Source organism: Lontra canadensis, unplaced genomic scaffold (genome assembly GCF_010015895.1).
Source record: "Lontra canadensis isolate GAN:19392208 unplaced genomic scaffold, GSC_riverotter_1.0 scaffold80, whole genome shotgun sequence".
In the NCBI taxonomy this organism is placed as follows: Eukaryota; Metazoa; Chordata; class Mammalia; order Carnivora; family Mustelidae; genus Lontra; species Lontra canadensis.
In genome coordinates, this window is record NW_022631074.1 from 6,120,577 (window position 1) to 6,139,810 (window position 19,234).

Sequence of the window (19,234 nt, forward strand, 5' to 3'; positions counted from 1 at the left end):
GGACATAATTATGCCAGTGAGTAGTAAATAATACTTAATATTCTCAATTTCTGTGATAAACAGTTTAGGAACACTTATAAACAAGTGTCAGTAAGGTACTAAATAAAAGGTTATAGTGCAAGTTTAGAAGGGACAGAAGAAATTTATTGCCGCCTGATTAGAATTGTTTAAGCAGTTGTCACTGACACTCATTTTGTTAAGGCATTGAAAGTTAACAAAAATATATACTAGAACTTGATGCCTGAACAGAAATGTTGAGATCACTGATGTCATTTTCAATAGTTAACCTGTGAGTTTTAAGTTAACTAACTATACTATTTTTAGTTTAATAAGTGAAGGCTTGGGACGCCTGGGTGGCTCAGTTGGTTAAGCCGCTGCCTTCGGCTCAGGTCATGATCCCAGCGTCCTGGGATCAAGTCCCACATCAGGCTCCTTTCTCCGCAGGGAGCCTGCTTCTCCCTCTGCCACTCTGTCTGCCTGTGCTCTCTCTCTTTCTCTCTGACAAATAAATAAATAAAATCTTTAAAAAAAAAAGTGAAGGCTTGCTTTGTCACTGACTTTAGAAGTTTCTGATGTTAGAGCAGGTAAAGGCTACAGAGGAAAATCATGACTCAGTAGTGATGAAAAGTATGTGAAGATCTATAAAATGAAAAAAGACACGGAAACATGGGACATCTTCATTCAAACTGGAATAAATGTCTAAAATAGCTTCTTTATTTTGAGCCACAGCATGGACAACACCAACAACACAATACCTTACAAGGATTTCTTTTTTTGTATTTTATAGCTAGTCCAAATTTCTCCTTAGTAGTGTTAACATATTCTTTTGTACCGTTCACTATCATTTCAATATTGTTGATGCTTTCTCCTTGTTCCTCTACTAAAAGAGATATCTGAATGAAAAGGTCCCTTAAATCCTTTATTTGGTTCTCCAAATTAACAAGTTCCTTGTGTCTCTGTTCTATCTCCGAGAGTTGTGCTTTAGTGATAGTGATTTCCGTAAGTAAGCTTTCATTAAAAACTTCCCATTTTCCTTGATAAAGCATATCATTTACTTCTTCTTCAGGCATTTCTTTTCCAGCAACTTCAAGCTGACGGAGAATAAATGTCTTGCACTTCTCTTGCTTTGCTGCTATTGTGTCATTGTATGTAAACATAGTTCGCTGAAATTGGCGGAACATCGCAGCATGCTGAGATTTAAGTATCCTTGTCACCACTGACGATGGACCACTTTCAGCCTCTGACTTTTTAACTTCTTTTGTTAAATCATCCAGACCTCTGTTAATGTTTTCTGCTTGGATTTTTATCCCGTTTGTAATGCTAGACTCTCTCTTAAGTAGACTAAACCTTCTCATTGAAGCCACCAGACTTCTCTGTTGTTGCCCAAATTTTTGAACATCATCTGTCAAATTGTTAATACTCTCCTGTAGTTTTTGAATCTCATGTCGGTGTCTCTCAGCTACAGGCTCTCTTTCATAAATAACCGCTTGCTGCAAAAACACCCCTTGTTCTGCTTCTGTAGTCGACACATGCCTCTCTCTAGAGAGTTCGATTTCCTTTGTTCGTTGCTTTAGTTCTTGAAGTCGGTCTTTCATCATACCTTTCCTCTTAAGAAGCAAAAATAATTGTGTCAAACAAATAAGTTTGGCATCTTCTTTCAATAGCAATTGACTTCACATAGCTATGTGTGTCTTCCCGAAAAATCCTCTTAGTTTTCTGAAGAGGTTGAAAAATTACAGAAATCACTAAGAATTTCCTCATAAAGATAACTGAATAGGGAAAGTAATGTAAAATAATTTATAAGTTACTGTGCATCTCGTGAGCCTATTGTGAGCCCTGTTTGGTTGAGTGACGTAGCTAAGAAAGCAATGATAAAGATACAGTAGCCCCCAAAATAAGTACTTCAGTGTCATGATACTGTCACGTAATAGATTTTTGTGCATACAGAGGATATATCTTAGAATGGAAGATTTGGCCATATCTTCAAGTTTTAGAAGTAAAAGGACTACTCCGAAATGCCCTTATTACTAAAGATACTGTTCCCAGTTAATTTGGCCTATGTAATGTTAAATTCCTTTTGCTAAATATGCATAATTTAGTTAAAATCAGTATAGTGACAAGGCAGACTCCATTTGAGGGCTTGAAATAATATAGATAATTTTGAATTTATTTTAAAATATCTGAGGCTTCTAGATGGATTAACATATTTAACATAGCTTTGTCTTTTTATCCATTGCATACATATGAAAACATATTCTTGGTTTGATTATGCTGGTTTCTCATTCTTAGCATTCCTTTCAAACATATCCAGATTTAGAACAAAATTTATATCCATTCATATTAAGTGCTATTTTTTCCAAACATGAAGATATATAAAGTCTTATTTTGGGTGCTGATAATATTGACATCATTTCCTATGTTGTTAGTTATCCACAGGATTAAATTTGGTGTACATAATTTATAAATAGTGATTTATATACATACATGTTTTTTGTATATATATATCAAGTGAAGTGAGTAAGTGGGAAAGCAAACTGGTGCAGCCACTGTGGAAAATAGTATGGAGGTTCCTCAAAAAATTAAAAATAGAGCTACCCTATGACCCAGCAATTGTGCTACTAGGTATTTACCCAAATAATACAGCGTACTAATTCAAAGGTATACATGCACCCTAGTATTTATAGCAGCAATATCTACTTCCAAATTATGTAAACAGCCCAAAAGTCCATGGACTGAGGAATGGATAAGGAAGAAGTGGTGTATATGTATATGTATGTATATATATGTGTGTGTGTGTGTGTGTGTGTTTGTGTATACGCATACACACACAATGGAAAGTTACTCAGCCATAAAAAAGAGAAATCCTGGTGGCGCCTGGGTGGCTCAGTGGGTTAAAGACTCTGCCTTTGGTTCAGGTCATGATCCCAGGGCCCTGGGATTGAGCCCCGCATTGGGCTCTCTGCTCAGAAGGGAGCCTGCTTCCCTCCCTCTCTCTCTGCCTGCCTCTCTGCCTACTTGTGATCCCTGTCAAATAAATAAATAAAATCTTAAAAAAAAAAAAAAAACCTGCCATTTGCATTGACATGGTTGGAGCTAGAGTATATTATACTAAGCAAAATAAGTCAGACAGAGAAAGACAAGTACCATGATTTCACTCATATGTGGAATTTAAAACAAATTTAAAACAAATGAGTAAAGGGGGGAAAAAGGGAGAGAGGGAGAGGCAAACCAAGCAACAAACAGTCTTAACTCTATAGAGAAGAAACTGATGGTAACCAGAGGGAAGGTGGGTAGGGCGATGGGTTAAATAGGTAATGGGGAGAAGGAGTGCACTTGCTGTGATGAGCACTGGGTGTTGTATGGAAATGTTGAATCACTATATTGTACACATGAAGCTAACATTACACTGTATGTTAACTAACTGGAATTTAAATAAAAACTTTAAAAATATATTGAAAAAGGCAATCTATGTTAATAAAATATTTTCACAGTACATCTTGATTTTAGAAATGCACTTAATACCTTTCATGATATTTTTGCAGGTAAGAAGCTGTTGGGGAATTACAAACAGTGCATTGAAACACTCATAATATCAGTATAAACCAGAGAAAAATCAACCAGTATTACTAATGTTATGTTGTTATGCTATGGGACTTAGTGTTTAATATGCTTAAGTAAATATTTTGTCGGTAATTTGGATGTTGTCACAGATGGCATACTTATCAAATATGTTGATGGCAAAGAATTCAGAGCGATTTTCAGAATGTTGAAATACAGAATTGGGATTCAAAAATTAAAATAGCACAGAACACTATACTAAAAGTAACAAAATTATGTTTAACCAGGACAGATGTAAAATATTGCAACTAGTTGTTTAGAAAACACCTTTACATCTATAAAATGGAAGATCTTGTGCTCATAGCAGTGCTTATGAAAATTACTGGAGATTTCTATCAGAATAATCATGCTTTCTATCAGAATAATCATGCTTTCATGAATAACAGTATCACGTCTAGACTGACTAAGAAAGATGACTCTAGGCCAGATGACTCTAGGCTATTCAAAGCAAGTGGAAGAAGGATTGTGTTAAGTTCTGATGTTCTGAGATGAAAATTCATAAATTGGAAATTTCCAAACGGTCAGGGAAGGATGAGATTGGAAGACCATAGTACAGAGAGAATCATTGAGAGAAATGGAAATACTTGTCCTTCAAAAGAGATGTAGGGAATATTTACAACTATTTTCTGAAATGTGTAGGTCTGTATATGTAAGAGGGATTAGACTTATTTGGCATTATTCCAAAAGACAATGGATGGAAATTACATGGAGAGAGGTTTGATTTAGTATAAAAAAGAGCTTTTGAATGGGTAGAGTTGTCCTAAGATGGAATAAACTGCTTCATGAGTTAATAAGCTTGTCATCGCTGGAGGTGTTCAAGATTCTTGAACGTTGACCCAGTTGAGGATGTAGAAATGAGGCCTGCATTGCACAAAAAGTTAAACCAGTGTCCTAATCATTATTCCTTTGGTTTTAAAGGTCTAGTATTTTGTCAAAGAATTATTGACGATAACTATATGCAAAATTTTAAATGCCGTAGTATTTATTCAGTAGTACCTGTCCTTGAATAATTTACTCTCTGAGGGGAATTGGACAGTATATAATTAAATAGATAAATGAGACAATTTTAGATCTCGATAGATAATTAAGCAAGTCTTCTCTAAGGGGGTATTTGCTGTGAGACCTAAAGTTGAGAAGATGAAGAGCCAAGGAATACTGTCTGGGGTGTAGGAGATGGGGTGCCAAGTCAATGAATGGGATTCCAGAAAGAATCCCAATAAGTTAATCAATTTATGCATTTTTCTTATGGGAAAATTGAGAATCAGAAAAGTTAAATGTCTTACCCAGAGCTTGTTAGTAGTAGTACTGGTTAAATAATATCAGATTTCCTGGCTGCTAGACTAGTGCTTTTCCTGTGTAAGATATATAACAAATTTCCCAGAATATATATATTACATAAAGCTTGGATCATGTACATGCTCTTTTGTATTGAGTATTTTATTAAATATCTTCTGATTATGTTGGTATTGATATTTAAAAAAACTCAAAAACATTGGGAAGTGATTATAGAAACTCTTTCTTAGGTGGCAACTTTCTGAAAGCAGAATTAGCAACCATAGTTTACTCTATACCTCTGATAAAGACTGATTGTCTTTTCAGTGTAGAGGGAGGTTGATACTAATTTCAGTTAGTTTAATGATTTATCTTGAATAGTTCCCTACTCTTTGTTTGATTTAGTGTTATTTATTACTTCCTTATCTGTATGCTCTCTCTGGCATTAATTTATTGATGCTGAAAATAATTTCCTCCCCAAAGTCTTTAAGATGTCATGCTGCTTTTGTTATAGCTGTAAACTTTTTTATTTTTTTATTTTTATATTTTTTTAAAGATTTTATTTATTTATTTGACAGACAGAGATCACAAGTAGGCAGAGAGGCAGGCAGAGAGAGAGGAGGAAGCAGGCTCCCCGCTGAGCAGAGAGCCCGGTGCGGGGCTTGATCCCAGGATCCTGGGATCACTACCTGAGCTGAAGGCAGAGGCTTTAACCCACTGAGCCGCCCAGGTACCCCAACTTTTTCTTTTTTAAATTGGCTTTTTAAATATGATTTTTAGGGGCACCTGGGTGGCTCAGAGGGTTAAAGCCTCTGCCTTCAGTTCAGGTCATGATTCCGGGGTCCTGGGATCGAGCCCCGCATCGGGCTCTCTGCTCGGCAGGGAGCCTGCTCCCCTTCCTCTCTCTGCTGCCTCTCTGCCTACTTGTGATCTCTGTCTGTCAAATATATAAATAAAAACTTAAAAAAAAAATATGATTTTGATTTTCCTTAAATTAACACTTACAGGCAGTTTAAAGAAGTCAAATCACTGCAAGGGTTGTCAAGATAAACTGCTGATAACTGCCTGCTCCACCATACCTCATTTCCAGTTCCCCATTCCCCAAGGCAGTAATTTTCAACTCCTTAGCTGTATGTTGCTTTTAAACTCTCTGTTTCTAAGTAATTTGCCTATGTAGGTGTTTCTGCTTTTTCAGTTCTAAATATTATATTGAATCTCTGCTGTGAAAGATGTGGATTTAACTTTCTTTTAAACCCCAAGCCTTCCCTCAGTTTTTCCTTTCAAAATAGTTATATCATAATTTTTGTTTAGTCAGTATTCTGTGTTTACATTATCCTAATTACACATTTTCCTAGTTCATATATTACATACGCAAGAGTCACATAAGGTACTATGGTCATGTTTCCTTTCTCAAATAATTTTTTTTCATTGTTTCTTGGCCTTTTCAGTGGATAGAGTTAGGAAGTGGATAGAGTTAGGAAATGTATACTTTAAGAAAGCTTTTCATTGAAATATTTGCATGTAATGAGAAAATGCCCTAAATAAAAATGTATAGTTTGATGATTTTTCACACATACATGTAACCACCGCACAGATCAAGAACAATGTAACTTTTAAATTTCTCTTGAAGATACTAATTACCTAAGTTTTTCAATTGCCTCATTTTGTGTGTATGTATTACTAATTCATTCTAAAACTTTTCAGCTGAACTGAAAGTATCCTCTCAATATTTAAATATAGTAGGTATTCTTTTTATAGTAGGTATTCTTTTTCTTTTATTTCCTTTATATTACTGTATCTTTTGAGACTTCTTTCCTGGAACCCTCAAGTATGACCTGATTTACCACACAGCTCTTGCGTTTAGATATTTTTCTCTCTTGTGTATTATCTCCCAATTCCCACTTCCTCATCTCTTTTCTTGGTTTATCCTCTTGATTTTGAGGCATACCCATAGTTTTCTTTCAAAACAAAAATGTAGTGAAAACCTGTATTTCTGAAAGTGTTTTTATTCTACCCTTAACACCTGAATAAAATATTTTCTGCAGATCTAATTTTTATTTTTTAATTTATTTGACAGAGATCACAAGTAGGCAGAGAGGTAGGCAGAGAGAGAGGAAGGAAAGCAGGCTCCCCGCTGAGCAGAGAGCCCGATGCCGGGCTCGATCTCAGGACCCTGGGATCATGACCTGAGCTGAAGGCAGAGGCTTTAACCCTCTGAGCCACCCAGGCGCCCCTGCAGATATAATTCTTACTTGGAGATTATATTCCCATAGAATTTTGAAAACTTTTTTGCATTTTTATATAACATCCTTTGTTGCCCTTAAGAAATCTACTATCAGGGCGCCTGGGTGGCTCAGTGGTTAAAGCCTCTGCCTTCTGCTCAGGTCATGATCTCAGGGTCCTGGGATGGAGTCCCGCATTGGGCTCTCTGCTCAGCAGGGAGCCTGCCTCCTCCTCCTGTCTCTCTCTGCCTGCCTCTCTGCCTACTTGTGATCTGTCAAAAAAAAAAAAAAAAAAAAAAAAAAAAAGAAATCTACTATCAGATTCCTGGTATTTTATACAGGATCTTTTATTTTCTTTCTTCCTTTCATGAAAGTCTTGGCCTTTTCTTTTTATTCTTGGTGTTCTGAAATTTCATAATAGCATGACCTGGGGTACATCTTTTTGCATTAAAATTGCTGGAAATGTAGTGGTTCTTTTCAAGTTGGAAATTTCATGTGTTAAGGATGGGGGGGTTCCTAATTTTTTAAAAAAAACATTATCTCTTCCATTTTCTTTGTATTCTTTTCTTTGAAATTCCCCTTATTTGGATGTCGACTTTCATAGCTATTCCTCTTTCTTAGTGACTTGCCAGAGGCAACACAACTGAAAAATGGCAGAGCCCTACAGTCAGATATAAGCTTACCTGATTGCAAATCTGTTCTTTTTTCCCCCATTCTATAGTGAATAGAGATAGATTATTCTAGTGAAATATACTACAATAAAGCTGATCTGTATCAAATATTGTATTAGTGTATAAATATTATACTCAATTAGTATAAATTACTATAATACTAAAATAAAAATGTTCTTGCAGGAAGTAGTATATCAGAGCTAAAATAATTACACTGTTTGCAGCTTTATTATGACCGTTAATGTAATTAGACCAAATTAAGCACTTTACAGTTTAGAAAATGAAAAAGATTTGGTTCTGATCGCATAGACCTGTGTTACAGAAAGTTTTTAAGAAATTTTGAATCCTATCCTTGGTACCATGTAGAGATGAGGATTTTTATATTTTGTTTTGGCTTGTAGTAATAGGCCGAGGTAAGAGAGATAGGAAGTGAACTATACTTCATTTCTGTATACATACACAGATTTCTGTTTTCTACTAACCTGTTAGTATGAATTCTTACAGCTACAATGTATATACTATGTGAGACATAGCTATGTTGTTTTTTGTACTTAAAAAAAAAATGACTTGTGTTCTTGATATGTGGGGAAGAAAAGGAGTTAAAGTATTAGGGGATCAGATGAGAAATGTAAGGGGGTACCAAAACAAAACCAATTCTGATTTTTTTTATTCATGATAATTAAGTCCTGTTTAATGTTTCTATATGGCTAAGTAGCTTTTGGTAATGTCTAAATTTAACAGTTCTCAAGAACTACAATGTCCCCAGCTTTGTCCTTGGTTGCATGGTTTAGAAGAAATCCTGAAACAAACCCCTCTAACATTTTTATGGCTGGATAGATCTTTTCTCTTTTTTTAAGTTAGGAATAAATGATCAATGCCATCAAAAGCCTTTTTCCCAAGCATCATAGTTAGAAAAAATTTTTAAGGAACAGAATATTTCAAATTGTTACTGTAACGGTGTGTGCTTTTGGAAAGGTAAATTTTACTGTCACTGATTTTGGAGACCAATGTATTTGACTCTCAGCCTTGTAAAAGTTGTCTTTTCCTGGGTTTCTATTCTTGAAAGAATTGTTTCCCAGAGTACCACACTTTCATATTTGAATAAAAGGTACTTTAAGGAATGCTTCAAAAATATATTGATAGTATTTTTTATTCATTAATGTTGATAATTTTACCAGGAAAAAAAAAAAAACAAGTAAAATTTCCAAATCTGTTTTTCTGTAGATCTCAATGTGTTACTAATATTAAAGGAAGAAGTCAGATTTCTTTTCAGTGCTATGTTTCACAGCACGCATATTATAATAAATGATGTTTATATGTAATTAGCTATACAGTTTATACTGTGCTCATCTTGGTTTAGGGATCCAGTGTCTTTGTTTACTTCTTTTGAACATTTAAAGTGTATTTATGTTAAAGATACTTTACATTATTAGATTATTTCTCATTTCTTAGGAATAAATTCCTTTGTTTGTTGTGGCCACCAACTGTTTCTTTGGGTGGTGGGCAAGTGTATTTTGTGAGCTTTGTCAGTAGTTTATCTTTAGTGGGTCATTACATTATATAAGGATGCCCTGAGTGCTCTGCATTATAGATACATTCTTAACCTATTTTTTGTGTTTGACACTACTAGGCCCCTTTGGAGCTTGCCCAGTTTAGCCCAGGTAGAATAAATATGGGCTTGATTTTTCTCTAGTGATTTCTATAGCTCAGGTAATGTATATATGGGTCTTTCCCCCACCCCACCCCTGCCTCCCAGTGATTTTTGGAGCTCCAGTGAATACCTCCTTCTTCTCCTACAATCTTGGACAGACCAACGGCTTTTTAACTGTATATGGACTATATTCTATTTTTTCTAGTTTGCTACTTCATCTGAGAAGCCCAGTTTTAGTCCCCTCTTATGCACAAACACTAAACCCCAGCCCCTAAGGGAAAGTATTTGCATGGAGTTTGCTTTAATTCCTACTTTCCTAGTTCATTTTTACTATGAACATGTTCCTTTTTCAGTTCTGGCATCTGGAAGTTTAATTTCCTTACTTCAGATATAATGATGCAGTTTTAAATTTTATCTTTTTTTTTTTCCTTAATATTAAACACTTTTATATGTTTGTATAAGAGGGAGGTATATCTGGGGCACCTGGGTGGCTCAGTGGGTTAAAGCCTCTGCCTTCAGCTCAGGTCATGATCTCAGGGTGCTGGGATCGAGCCCCGCATCGGGTTCTCTGCTCGGCAGAGAGCCTGCTTCCTCCTCTCTCTCTCTGCCTGCCTCTCTGTCTACTTGTGATCTCTGTCTACCAAATAAATAAACAGATCTTAAAAAAAAAAAAAAAGAGGGAGGTATATCTGTATCTTGACTGAAAGTCATAGGTGATTATAGAGATAACTAATTCAGAATGTTCCTTAAATCCTTGTTAGTCTTCAAAAATTGACTTAATGTAGGTACTCACATATACTTAAATGTTATATATAAATTGTATTTTCTAGTAGTTGCATGCTCATAACTACATGCATAACTATTTCCAACTTAACTGCTTAATCTTATAGCTTCATAAAATAGAATATTAGGCAAGGTGAGATATCAAAGCATGTTAGAATTTGAAAGTTGGATGGAGTTGATGAAGCCGTAAAGTATAATAGCTTAGGCTGCATGAAATTGATGAGATCACCACTGTAAGTAATCTTTTCTGTACCTTAAATTTATTTTCTTAGTGTTGGAAGACTTCTATCCAAATATGAATCTTTCAGCCTTTTTAACTTACTTTATTGCTATACAGTTTTGAATTGTACTATTAATAACTGACTGAGCTTAAACACAGTATTTGCAAAAAGAAAGAAGACTAATTTATAAATATGGTAATCAGCTTTGGAAATTTGTTCTAGGAAACAGAAAAGTAAACCCTGTATGACTCAAAAGTTTCTCCACCCTATTACAAACAGGGGACATTACCAGAAACAGACATATGAATAAAAATTACCTAATGCTTTAAGAAATATGCCTTGGGATAGATACTGACAGATTTATGGATTTTTTTTTCAGTAAGACATTTCTTTCTATAGTTAACTATTAAATACAATATTTTAATAAATGTAAACAGATTTTTATAACATAAAATAGAGTATTCTTTTGCTTTTATGAATGGAGACAACTTGTAGTATTTTCCTAATTCAAGGTAAAAGCAACTGTTACTGGAAAATTCACCTCTTTTGCTACTTAAATATGGAAAACTAAAAAACAGAATTTGGCAAATTATGTATATTCTTTCAAAGCTTAAATTATCTGATATTTTTTGTAATGCAGTCTTTTTTTTTTTTTTAAGATTTTATTTATTTATTTGACATACAGAGATCACAAGTAGGCAGAGAGGCAGGCAGAGAGAGAGAGAGAGAGAGAGAGGAGGAAGCAGGCTCCCTGCGGAGCAGAGAGCCCTGTGCGAGGCTCCATCCCAGGACCCTGGGATCATGACCCCAGCCCAAGGCAGAGGCTTTAACCCACTGAGCCACCCAGGTGCCCCTATAATGTAGTCTTTTAGTGCTTTTTTCATTCTACTTATTTGTTGTAAATAAGTTGTTAACTTGCTTAATGCAACAAGACCATTTTTGTTTAAATACTTAAGAATTCTATAATTTTGAACTTTCACTTATCTGATTAAGTTGTGTGTACATGAAATGATTCTTCTATTAAATTTAAAACTACATAGCCATGGAGATAATATGTTATTGGTGTATCACAGTCAACTTTCAAGTCTACCCTTAAAATATTATTTTGAGTGAAAATGAGTTATTAAGTTCTAACATTGTAAGAATTAAAAAGTAACTTTAAAGAAATATCAAAAAATAAAATAAATTTTGGTTAAGCTTCTATATATTGCATAAGTTTGAAAGTATCAGACCTACCTATATATATGTTGCATTTATTTAAATAATGCTGACTTAAATTTTTTAAAGTGTCAAATCAAATATATTTACATAGAATTTTATAATTTAAGTACTTTGAATGTACTAAACCATTAAAAATATGAGCATTTTGATATTTTTCTGTAGTCCTTTTACAACAAAATTGTTTTCTAATTTCTTCCAGTTTAAAAGATTTTTGGAAACAACAATGAAGAAATTAAGACCTTATAGAAAATTACCTTAACTTTAAAAAATAGTGCATGTGTGTCAAATTCAGGCATAAGCTTCTTTTCACAGTTAAATGTAAAAGTGTTCTCTAAAGCAAGCATAGTATGACTAATTTATAATCTGTCTACAAAAGAAAGAATTTTAAGTTTGTTTTTAGCAGATCTAACTTTCTCATGTTTCCAAAACGAGAAGTTATTTTTTAAAGGAATTAAAAGAAAAAAGTTCATTTTTATTACAGTGGTTTATTTATAAGAGCTCCAAACCCAAATCTTATTTAGTATATTAGCAGTATAAATTAACAGTTCAGCTACCTGCTGCCTGGTCCAACTCTGAACAAACCAGTAACTTTAATTATCTATTGAGTTATTTTAAAATGTGACACATTTCAGTCTATGGATGTTTTGCATTGAAAAGTAGAAAAAAAAAGAGTATTTACCTTTGTCTTGTTCTTTTTGTTGCTTTCCACTTGGGGTGTTGGAGTCCTGCCCTTAAGAGAAAAACTGAGTATCATCTATAATGTTTCAATCAATTATTTAAGCCTGTGTCTTATGGTTCACAGGCTAATTTCTGTATGGTTTTCATATCGTTAATGTAATTGAAAGCCGAATAATGAAGTCAAGTAAGTTAGACATAAAGTAGTCCTTTTGCTGTTAGTATCAAATGAGAAGAACAAATTGCTTACTTCACACCTGGAGAATCCGGTTTTGCCAGTTAGCCGCCCATTCTTGAGATTAAAGGAAGATCATTTTCATTGGAGCTAGCTGGTAACAGGAAGTCCTTGTTAAACTGCCTACATAGAATATTTGGCACAGTCTCTGTAATTCCAATTCTGTATTATATATAAAATACATTACTCACAAAAAAGGTGATTTGTATTTAAACAGAGGTTACTTTGTTTTCTTTAGGTATCAAAACTTGCTAAAATATACAGAATTTAAAATAAATAAGAATGGAAACAAGCTTGGTATAAAGGCTTTTTGTTCCATTTACTTTAAAATGATTGAATTCTGTTTTATTTTAGGAAATCCCAAAGGCTTATCTCATGAAATCATCGAATTTCAGAACTACAACAGCCAGAAAAGAGCTTGTCTTTAAACCTTCCACCCTTTTCTTTTTACTTATATCTGCTATTTTTTTAAAAGATTTTATTTATTTATTTGACAGACAGAGATCACAAGTAGGCAGAGAGGCAGTCAGAGATAGAGAGAGGGAGAGAGAGTGGGGGAAGCAGGCTCCCCGCTGAGCAGAGAGCCCAATGTGGGGCTCGATCCTAGGACCCTGAGATCATGACCTGAGCCAAAGGCAGAGGCTTAACACACTGAGCCACCCAGGCGCTTCCCCACCTTTTTAAAAGATTTTATTTATTTATTTGGCAGATAGAGATTATATCTGCTATTTTAACTTTAAAATAAGTTACTTGCATAGTTTCAGTGCAGAAAACCCAAAGTTGTGCAGCAATCTGTGATACGGTTTATGATATCAGTATAACAAGTCAAAATTAATTTTTACCAGTGAAATATTTATAAAAAGTATTAGAAATGAAATTTATCTCGCAGTACTAAATATCCTTACCTTCCCTTTTTTACTGAGTTGTTATGATTTAAGAGTATGAGGAGGTACTTTGCTATAATATCTATCAAAATAATATTTGCATTTATTCTTTGATTTATTGGTCTTACTTCCTGGAATCTGTTCCCGAAGTAAGAAATAACTCCTTCACACACTTATTTTTCACAGCACTCTTTATGAAAACAAATCATTGGAAACAACCCAAAAGTCCATAGTCCCCAAATTATGTACTTTAAAATACCATTTCCCCAATATACATGTTTATATTTTCAAAAAGGAACAGTGGGAGGATGAACTAAAAACTAATGAAAATTATTACCTAAAAGAGAATGGAAGAAATAGAGAGAGGAAAAGGGACAGAGATGGAAAATAGGTCGATTGTACCTTGTTTTTATAGTTTTGAATTTGGAACCATATAAACATTCTATCTCTAAAAGGCAAAAGAAGCCTGAAACAAATGAACCCGGGTACATATTTGGTGGTGGAATAGCCAGACAGAGGATTATTCCAAGTAATTTTAAAACTAGAGTATTTTGACCCATGCATCTTTTGTGGGATCTATCTTAGAGACAAAAATAATCACAAAGAGATCTTGACCTGAATTTAGTAGGACTTTTAGTAATAATACTGATATTATGTTAAAACTCATATATGTCGTAAGATAAGGAAATAGTTAATGTTCGTGTTATTAGGAACTGTAGTTTTCAAGCATTAGAAAAGAAGAGACACAATCAAGCTAAGTAAAACATAATATTTGATTTAAAATGGAAAAATCAATATGGGCTCATGATTTAATTTTTTTTTCTTTCTTACAAAAAACGTTTTTCCTAGCTAGAAGCAATGGCATTAATAGCAATAAATGCCCAGAGTCCCCAGATTGTGATCTTTAAAGTACCATTTCCTTCCTTACTGAAAAGAATCAGGACTCTTTTTTTTTTTTTTTTAAAGATTTTATTTATTTATTTGACAGACAGAGATCACAAGCAGGCAGGGAGGCAGGCAGAGAGAGGAGGAAGCAGGCTCCTCGCAGAGCAGAGAGCCTGATGCGGGGCTCGATCCCAGGACGCTGGGATCATGACCTGAGCCGAAGGCAGAGGCTTTAACCCACTGAGCCACCCAGGCGCCCCGAATCAGGACTCTTTAGAGAAATTGATGATTCCAGGTCTGGGACTTTTTTTTTTTTTTTTTTTTTTTTTTTAAGAAATCTAAGAAGCTATCAAAGCCTATTGGAGTTGCACCAAAAGAACACAGGAGCTAGTTCAAAGGGGATTCCCACTGACCAAAAATGGGTAACTTTGAGCCTCAAACATAACAATGACTGTAATAAATTGAAACACATTAAATACATTTTTAAAACCCGTGAGTTCATAATGATATCCCCTCACAAACCAAAGGAAGCAATTTGGAGGTTGATAGGGCATCAGTTTATTATGAAAACTAAGAAATGAAGGCAAAGGATCAAAACATTTATGTTGACTTTCGTTTGAATCATATTTAAGTAAGACCTACCAAGTAGTTGATGAAAGCTTACTTTTTTTTTTTTTGAACAAAATCCAGCTAGTAAATTCAGAGGGAATATAGAACTAGAAAAATCATAATTTTATAAGCTCTTATAAAATAATGAAATTAAGCAAAGGTCATTAATGGCTGTTAAAATCATTCGATGAGAGAAAGTTTAGTAGGGAACTTTATTTTGGATGAATCAAACTGACTCCAGCCAAATCCACTGATCCAATTTAAAATCACTAAATGTTCTATAACTAGATATTCTGTGCCTTCTCATTATCAGCACCATCTGTGAAATATGTTTGTCAAGATTTCAGCTTGAAACTCGTCCAACCTATATATCTAACTGCAGATGTCACATCTACAGATGTGCATCTGACTACAGATATAGGAAATATTGGGTAGGCATGTTAAAATGACCTTATAAGTAAGATAGTTGGATCTTAAACACGGGAAATTCTATAGAAATGGTACTTGTTTTCAAATAAATGTCATGGAAGGAAATGTGGTGGTGGTGTTGTTGCAGGGGTGTAAGTGTTGGGACTGGGGATAGTATTAAAAAGATTTTAATGAATACATTGTAATGTGTATCTTGTTTGGATCTGAATTTGGATATAACATTATAAAAAAGATTGAGGAATGTTAGTTTTTTTAGGTATGATAGTGGTATTATGGTAATTTTTTAAAATTTTTAAAATTTTTGGGTGAAGTAACATAACTGGGCAGAGAAAGTAGAGGATCTGTAGATGAACAAGAATGGCCCAATGTTGATAATGTTTAAAGATAGGTGATAAGGTTTCATTAGATTTATTATTCTATATATTTATTAAATAATATATTTTTGCCTCCAAAACGTCGATCAAACCCTGACAAGACAGTGTTTTATTTTAATCTCTGCCATCTGATAGGCAAACAGTGTTATTTTGTAGTAATTCCTATTTTTTTTTAAATAACTTATTTTGGTTTTTCATTTTGTTTTTCCCCAATTTGTTCCTAACTGAACATCATGGTTTTTATGCCCAATGCTATGCCCAGTAAATTCAAAGTGACCCTACCTCTCCAGTAAGTTGCACATTTATGTGGACCCATTCACACACTGAAAATACAGATGAGCTAATATATTACAAGCTCAGTATAACTATCTGGTTGTCTAAAACATGATACAGTTTGTATTTTGAGAAGATAAGGACATAATTAGTGTGAAAGTTAGAATTGATGGTTCAGGGCAGTGGAAGTCCACTTATTTTTCTTTTTGTAGTTTTTTTGTTGTTGTTGGCCTATGGAACTATTGTTTGTTTTCTTAACACTTCTGGTTAGTTGATTTTTGCCTTTTTTAGGCCAGTTCTTACAAACTTACTTTAGCAGTAATAAATCAAGAAAAAATAATGAAATAGATAGTACAATACTTTTTTAAATAAATTTTTTAAAAGATTTTATTTATTTGAGAGAGAGCACAAATACGCAAAGAGGCAGGGAGAGAGAGGGGGAAGCAGGCTCCCCACCGAGCAGAGAGCCCTATGCGGGGGCTCAATCCGAGGACCCTGAGATCTTGACCTGAGCTGAAGGCAGAGGATCAACACACTGAGCCACCCAGGTGCCCTTATAGTACTTTTTTAAAAAAAGATTTTGTTTATTTTTTTGAGAGAGAGAGATTCCACATAGCATGAGCAGGGGGAGGGGCAGAAGAAGAAGGAGAAGCAGACTCTCCCGTGAGCAAGGAGCTTGAGCCAGGGCTCAATCCCAGGAACCTGGGAACATGACCTCTGCTGAAGGCAGATGCTTAACTGACTGAGCCACACAGGTTCCCAGATACTATAATACACTTTTGAACCAGTGTGTTCTGTAATCAATAGGCTTAAATATTTGGAATAAGAAGAATATAATCAAAATAGTTTTAAGTAGCTTCATGATTATGTATTTGCTATAAAACTACTTCATTTATGTCTCTCTAGGTTGGCAAATAAACAAGACAAGGAAGGGGCTTTAGGAGAAGCTGATGTGATTGAATGCCTATCTCTGGAAAAACTGGTCAATGAACACAAGTGCCTATGTCAAATAGTAAGTTTTTGGGGTTTTTGCCCTACGAGATATGTTCAGCGTAGCCTGGTTTTTATGGAGGTGATAGGCAATTAAGTGGTAGACAGCTAACAAAATAATTTTTTTTTTTAACCCAGGAAATTACATTCTCACTCTTCTATTGATATTATTTGCTTTAATGTAACATACGGTTTCTGTTTAGTTGTTACTTCCATAAACTTTCATGATTTCAAAGACTAGATTTGCTTTTTTGTTTAAGATATTGCTGATAAGACTTGTTAAGTTATACAAACATGTCATGCTGTAAATTTTGTAGATTGGTAAAGTATAAATATAAAATTTAATGATGGGAGAGGTTATAATGAGTTTTGAAAAATTGTATCAGGAGAGGTATCCTACAATCTTACAAAAGGTAGACAGAGGATTTAGTTGTTCGTTCTGGTTTCAGAAGATGACCATTAGGCTGTCAATCTTAAAAGATATTTATTGCTGTAAATTCCCTGGCATATAAGGAGTTAAAACTTACTGCCCCTTTTTTTTTTTTTTTTTTAAATAGGGGTATTTTTCCTTTGGCAGAACACTTTTGTCTTCCTTTTTTTTTTTTTTTAAGATTATTTATTTATTTATTCATGAGAGACAGAGACAGAGAGACAGGCAGAGGCAGAGGGAGAAGCAGGCTCCCCACAGAGCAGGGAGCTCCATGAAGGACTTGATCCCAGGACCCTAGGATCCTGACCCCAGCTGAAGGCAGTCAGTCAGTGGACTGAGCCACTCAGGTGCCTTTCCATTGAGTTTGTTTAAAATTATAATTGGCACTGTTGACTTCTTGTGTCATAATGTGTCTTATAGTTTACAGATATAATCCATGAAATATTTCACCTTATAGGTACTAATGTTATATTAGTGAATCATTGCAAAGATGTCTTTTGTAAATTAAATAAGCAGATGCTTCATATAATTAACTTAATGATTAGTTTTGATTTGCCAGTAATTATACTTAATGGTTTATGAACAGATATTTGTGGAGAGCTTTTAGTTTTAATCTTTGAGTCAAATGAATTGGTCTTTTTTAGGAACCTTGTTCTGCAGTCTTAGGATATGGAAAGAAAATTGACAAGTCCATTAAAAAAGGCCTTTATTGGCTGCTACATATCATTGCAAGAGACTTTGATGCCTTAAATGAACGCATCCAAAGGGACACAATGGAACAGCGTGCTCTTGAAGAACAAGAGAAACGAGAAAGGGCTGAACGAGTACGAAAATTACGGGAAGAGAGGCAAGTAGATTTATTTGTGCCACAGCACACGTGCAAAGTAAAGAACATCACAGCTTTATGAATAACTTTATAGTTTTATCTAGTCAGCTTCCTCTTGCTATATGAAGATACTGGGTAAAGTTTTTATTTCTGTGAATTTTTCTCTTACAAGTTTGGGTGGTAGGATTCTAATTTTCCTAGTGATGTTATAATAGTTAAATTTATTCCTTAGGTATTATTATACCAGAACTTGAAGATTTTTATCTCTTCTTTTAAGTACTGTTGGTGTAGTGGTTCTCAATCCATGGGGTGATTTTGCCTCTCAGAGGACATTTGGCAATGTTTCGAGATATTTTTACTTGTCACATGGGGTAGCTGGAGTGCTACTGGCATCTTGTGGGTAGAGGCCAGGGATGCTGCTAAATATCTTGTGACACAGAGGACCATATCCCACACAAAGAATTATTGGGCTCAGTACTTCAATAGACTGAGAACTCCTTCTTCAGTCTAAGCAAAGATAGAAGGTAAGCTGTTAGTGGATCTGTCAACTGAAGCAAAATCTGATCTTCTACACTAGTTTTGTCAGAAAGCAGATTAAATTGCAATATCTCAGTATTTTAAAATATGTTCCTTAAAATTATTTTAAAAATATAGTGCTTGAAAGCAAACTTTTAAATGGAATTTGGCAAACTCTGAATTTAAAAAAAAGGATTATATAAATTCTTCATAAAATTATAATAATCTGAATGTGTAAGAAAGTACACAGATTTGATTAGAAGTTGAGTTTAGTAATTAATGCCACGATTCATCTTTCTTTCTCCACTGGATTGTTATGAGGTAGGGGAGGGGAGAAATGAAAAGATATCTGTATCTATCTATCTCTCTCTCTCTCTCTCTCTCTCTCTCTATATATATATATGTGTGTGTGTGTTTGTGTGTGTGTTTGGGGTTTTTTTTTTTTTTTT

At 34.4% G+C, this 19,234-nt stretch overlaps 2 protein-coding genes across 3 annotated transcripts in view; one reads left to right on the plus strand and one right to left on the minus strand.

Annotated features, from left to right (window-relative positions):
- ARL13B (ADP ribosylation factor like GTPase 13B) overlaps positions 1–19,234 on the plus strand; it is a 69,515-nt gene that overhangs the window by 32,093 nt on the left and 18,188 nt on the right. For both annotated transcript variants that reach the window (XM_032882236.1, XM_032882235.1), the window contains exons 4-5: positions 16,930–17,035; positions 18,088–18,290. In XM_032882236.1, coding sequence (XP_032738127.1) covers positions 16,930–17,035; positions 18,088–18,290 — 309 coding nt within the window. The remainder of the gene's footprint in view (positions 1–16,929; positions 17,036–18,087; positions 18,291–19,234) is intronic.
- Positions 695–12,589, minus strand: STX19 (syntaxin 19). The gene is made up of 2 exons (XM_032882237.1): positions 12,339–12,589; positions 695–1,716 (listed from the first exon to the last, which is right to left on the minus strand). The coding sequence occupies exon 2, from the start codon at positions 1,596–1,598 to the stop codon at positions 714–716; it is 885 nt and encodes a 294-aa protein (XP_032738128.1). The 5' UTR covers positions 1,599–1,716; positions 12,339–12,589; the 3' UTR covers positions 695–713.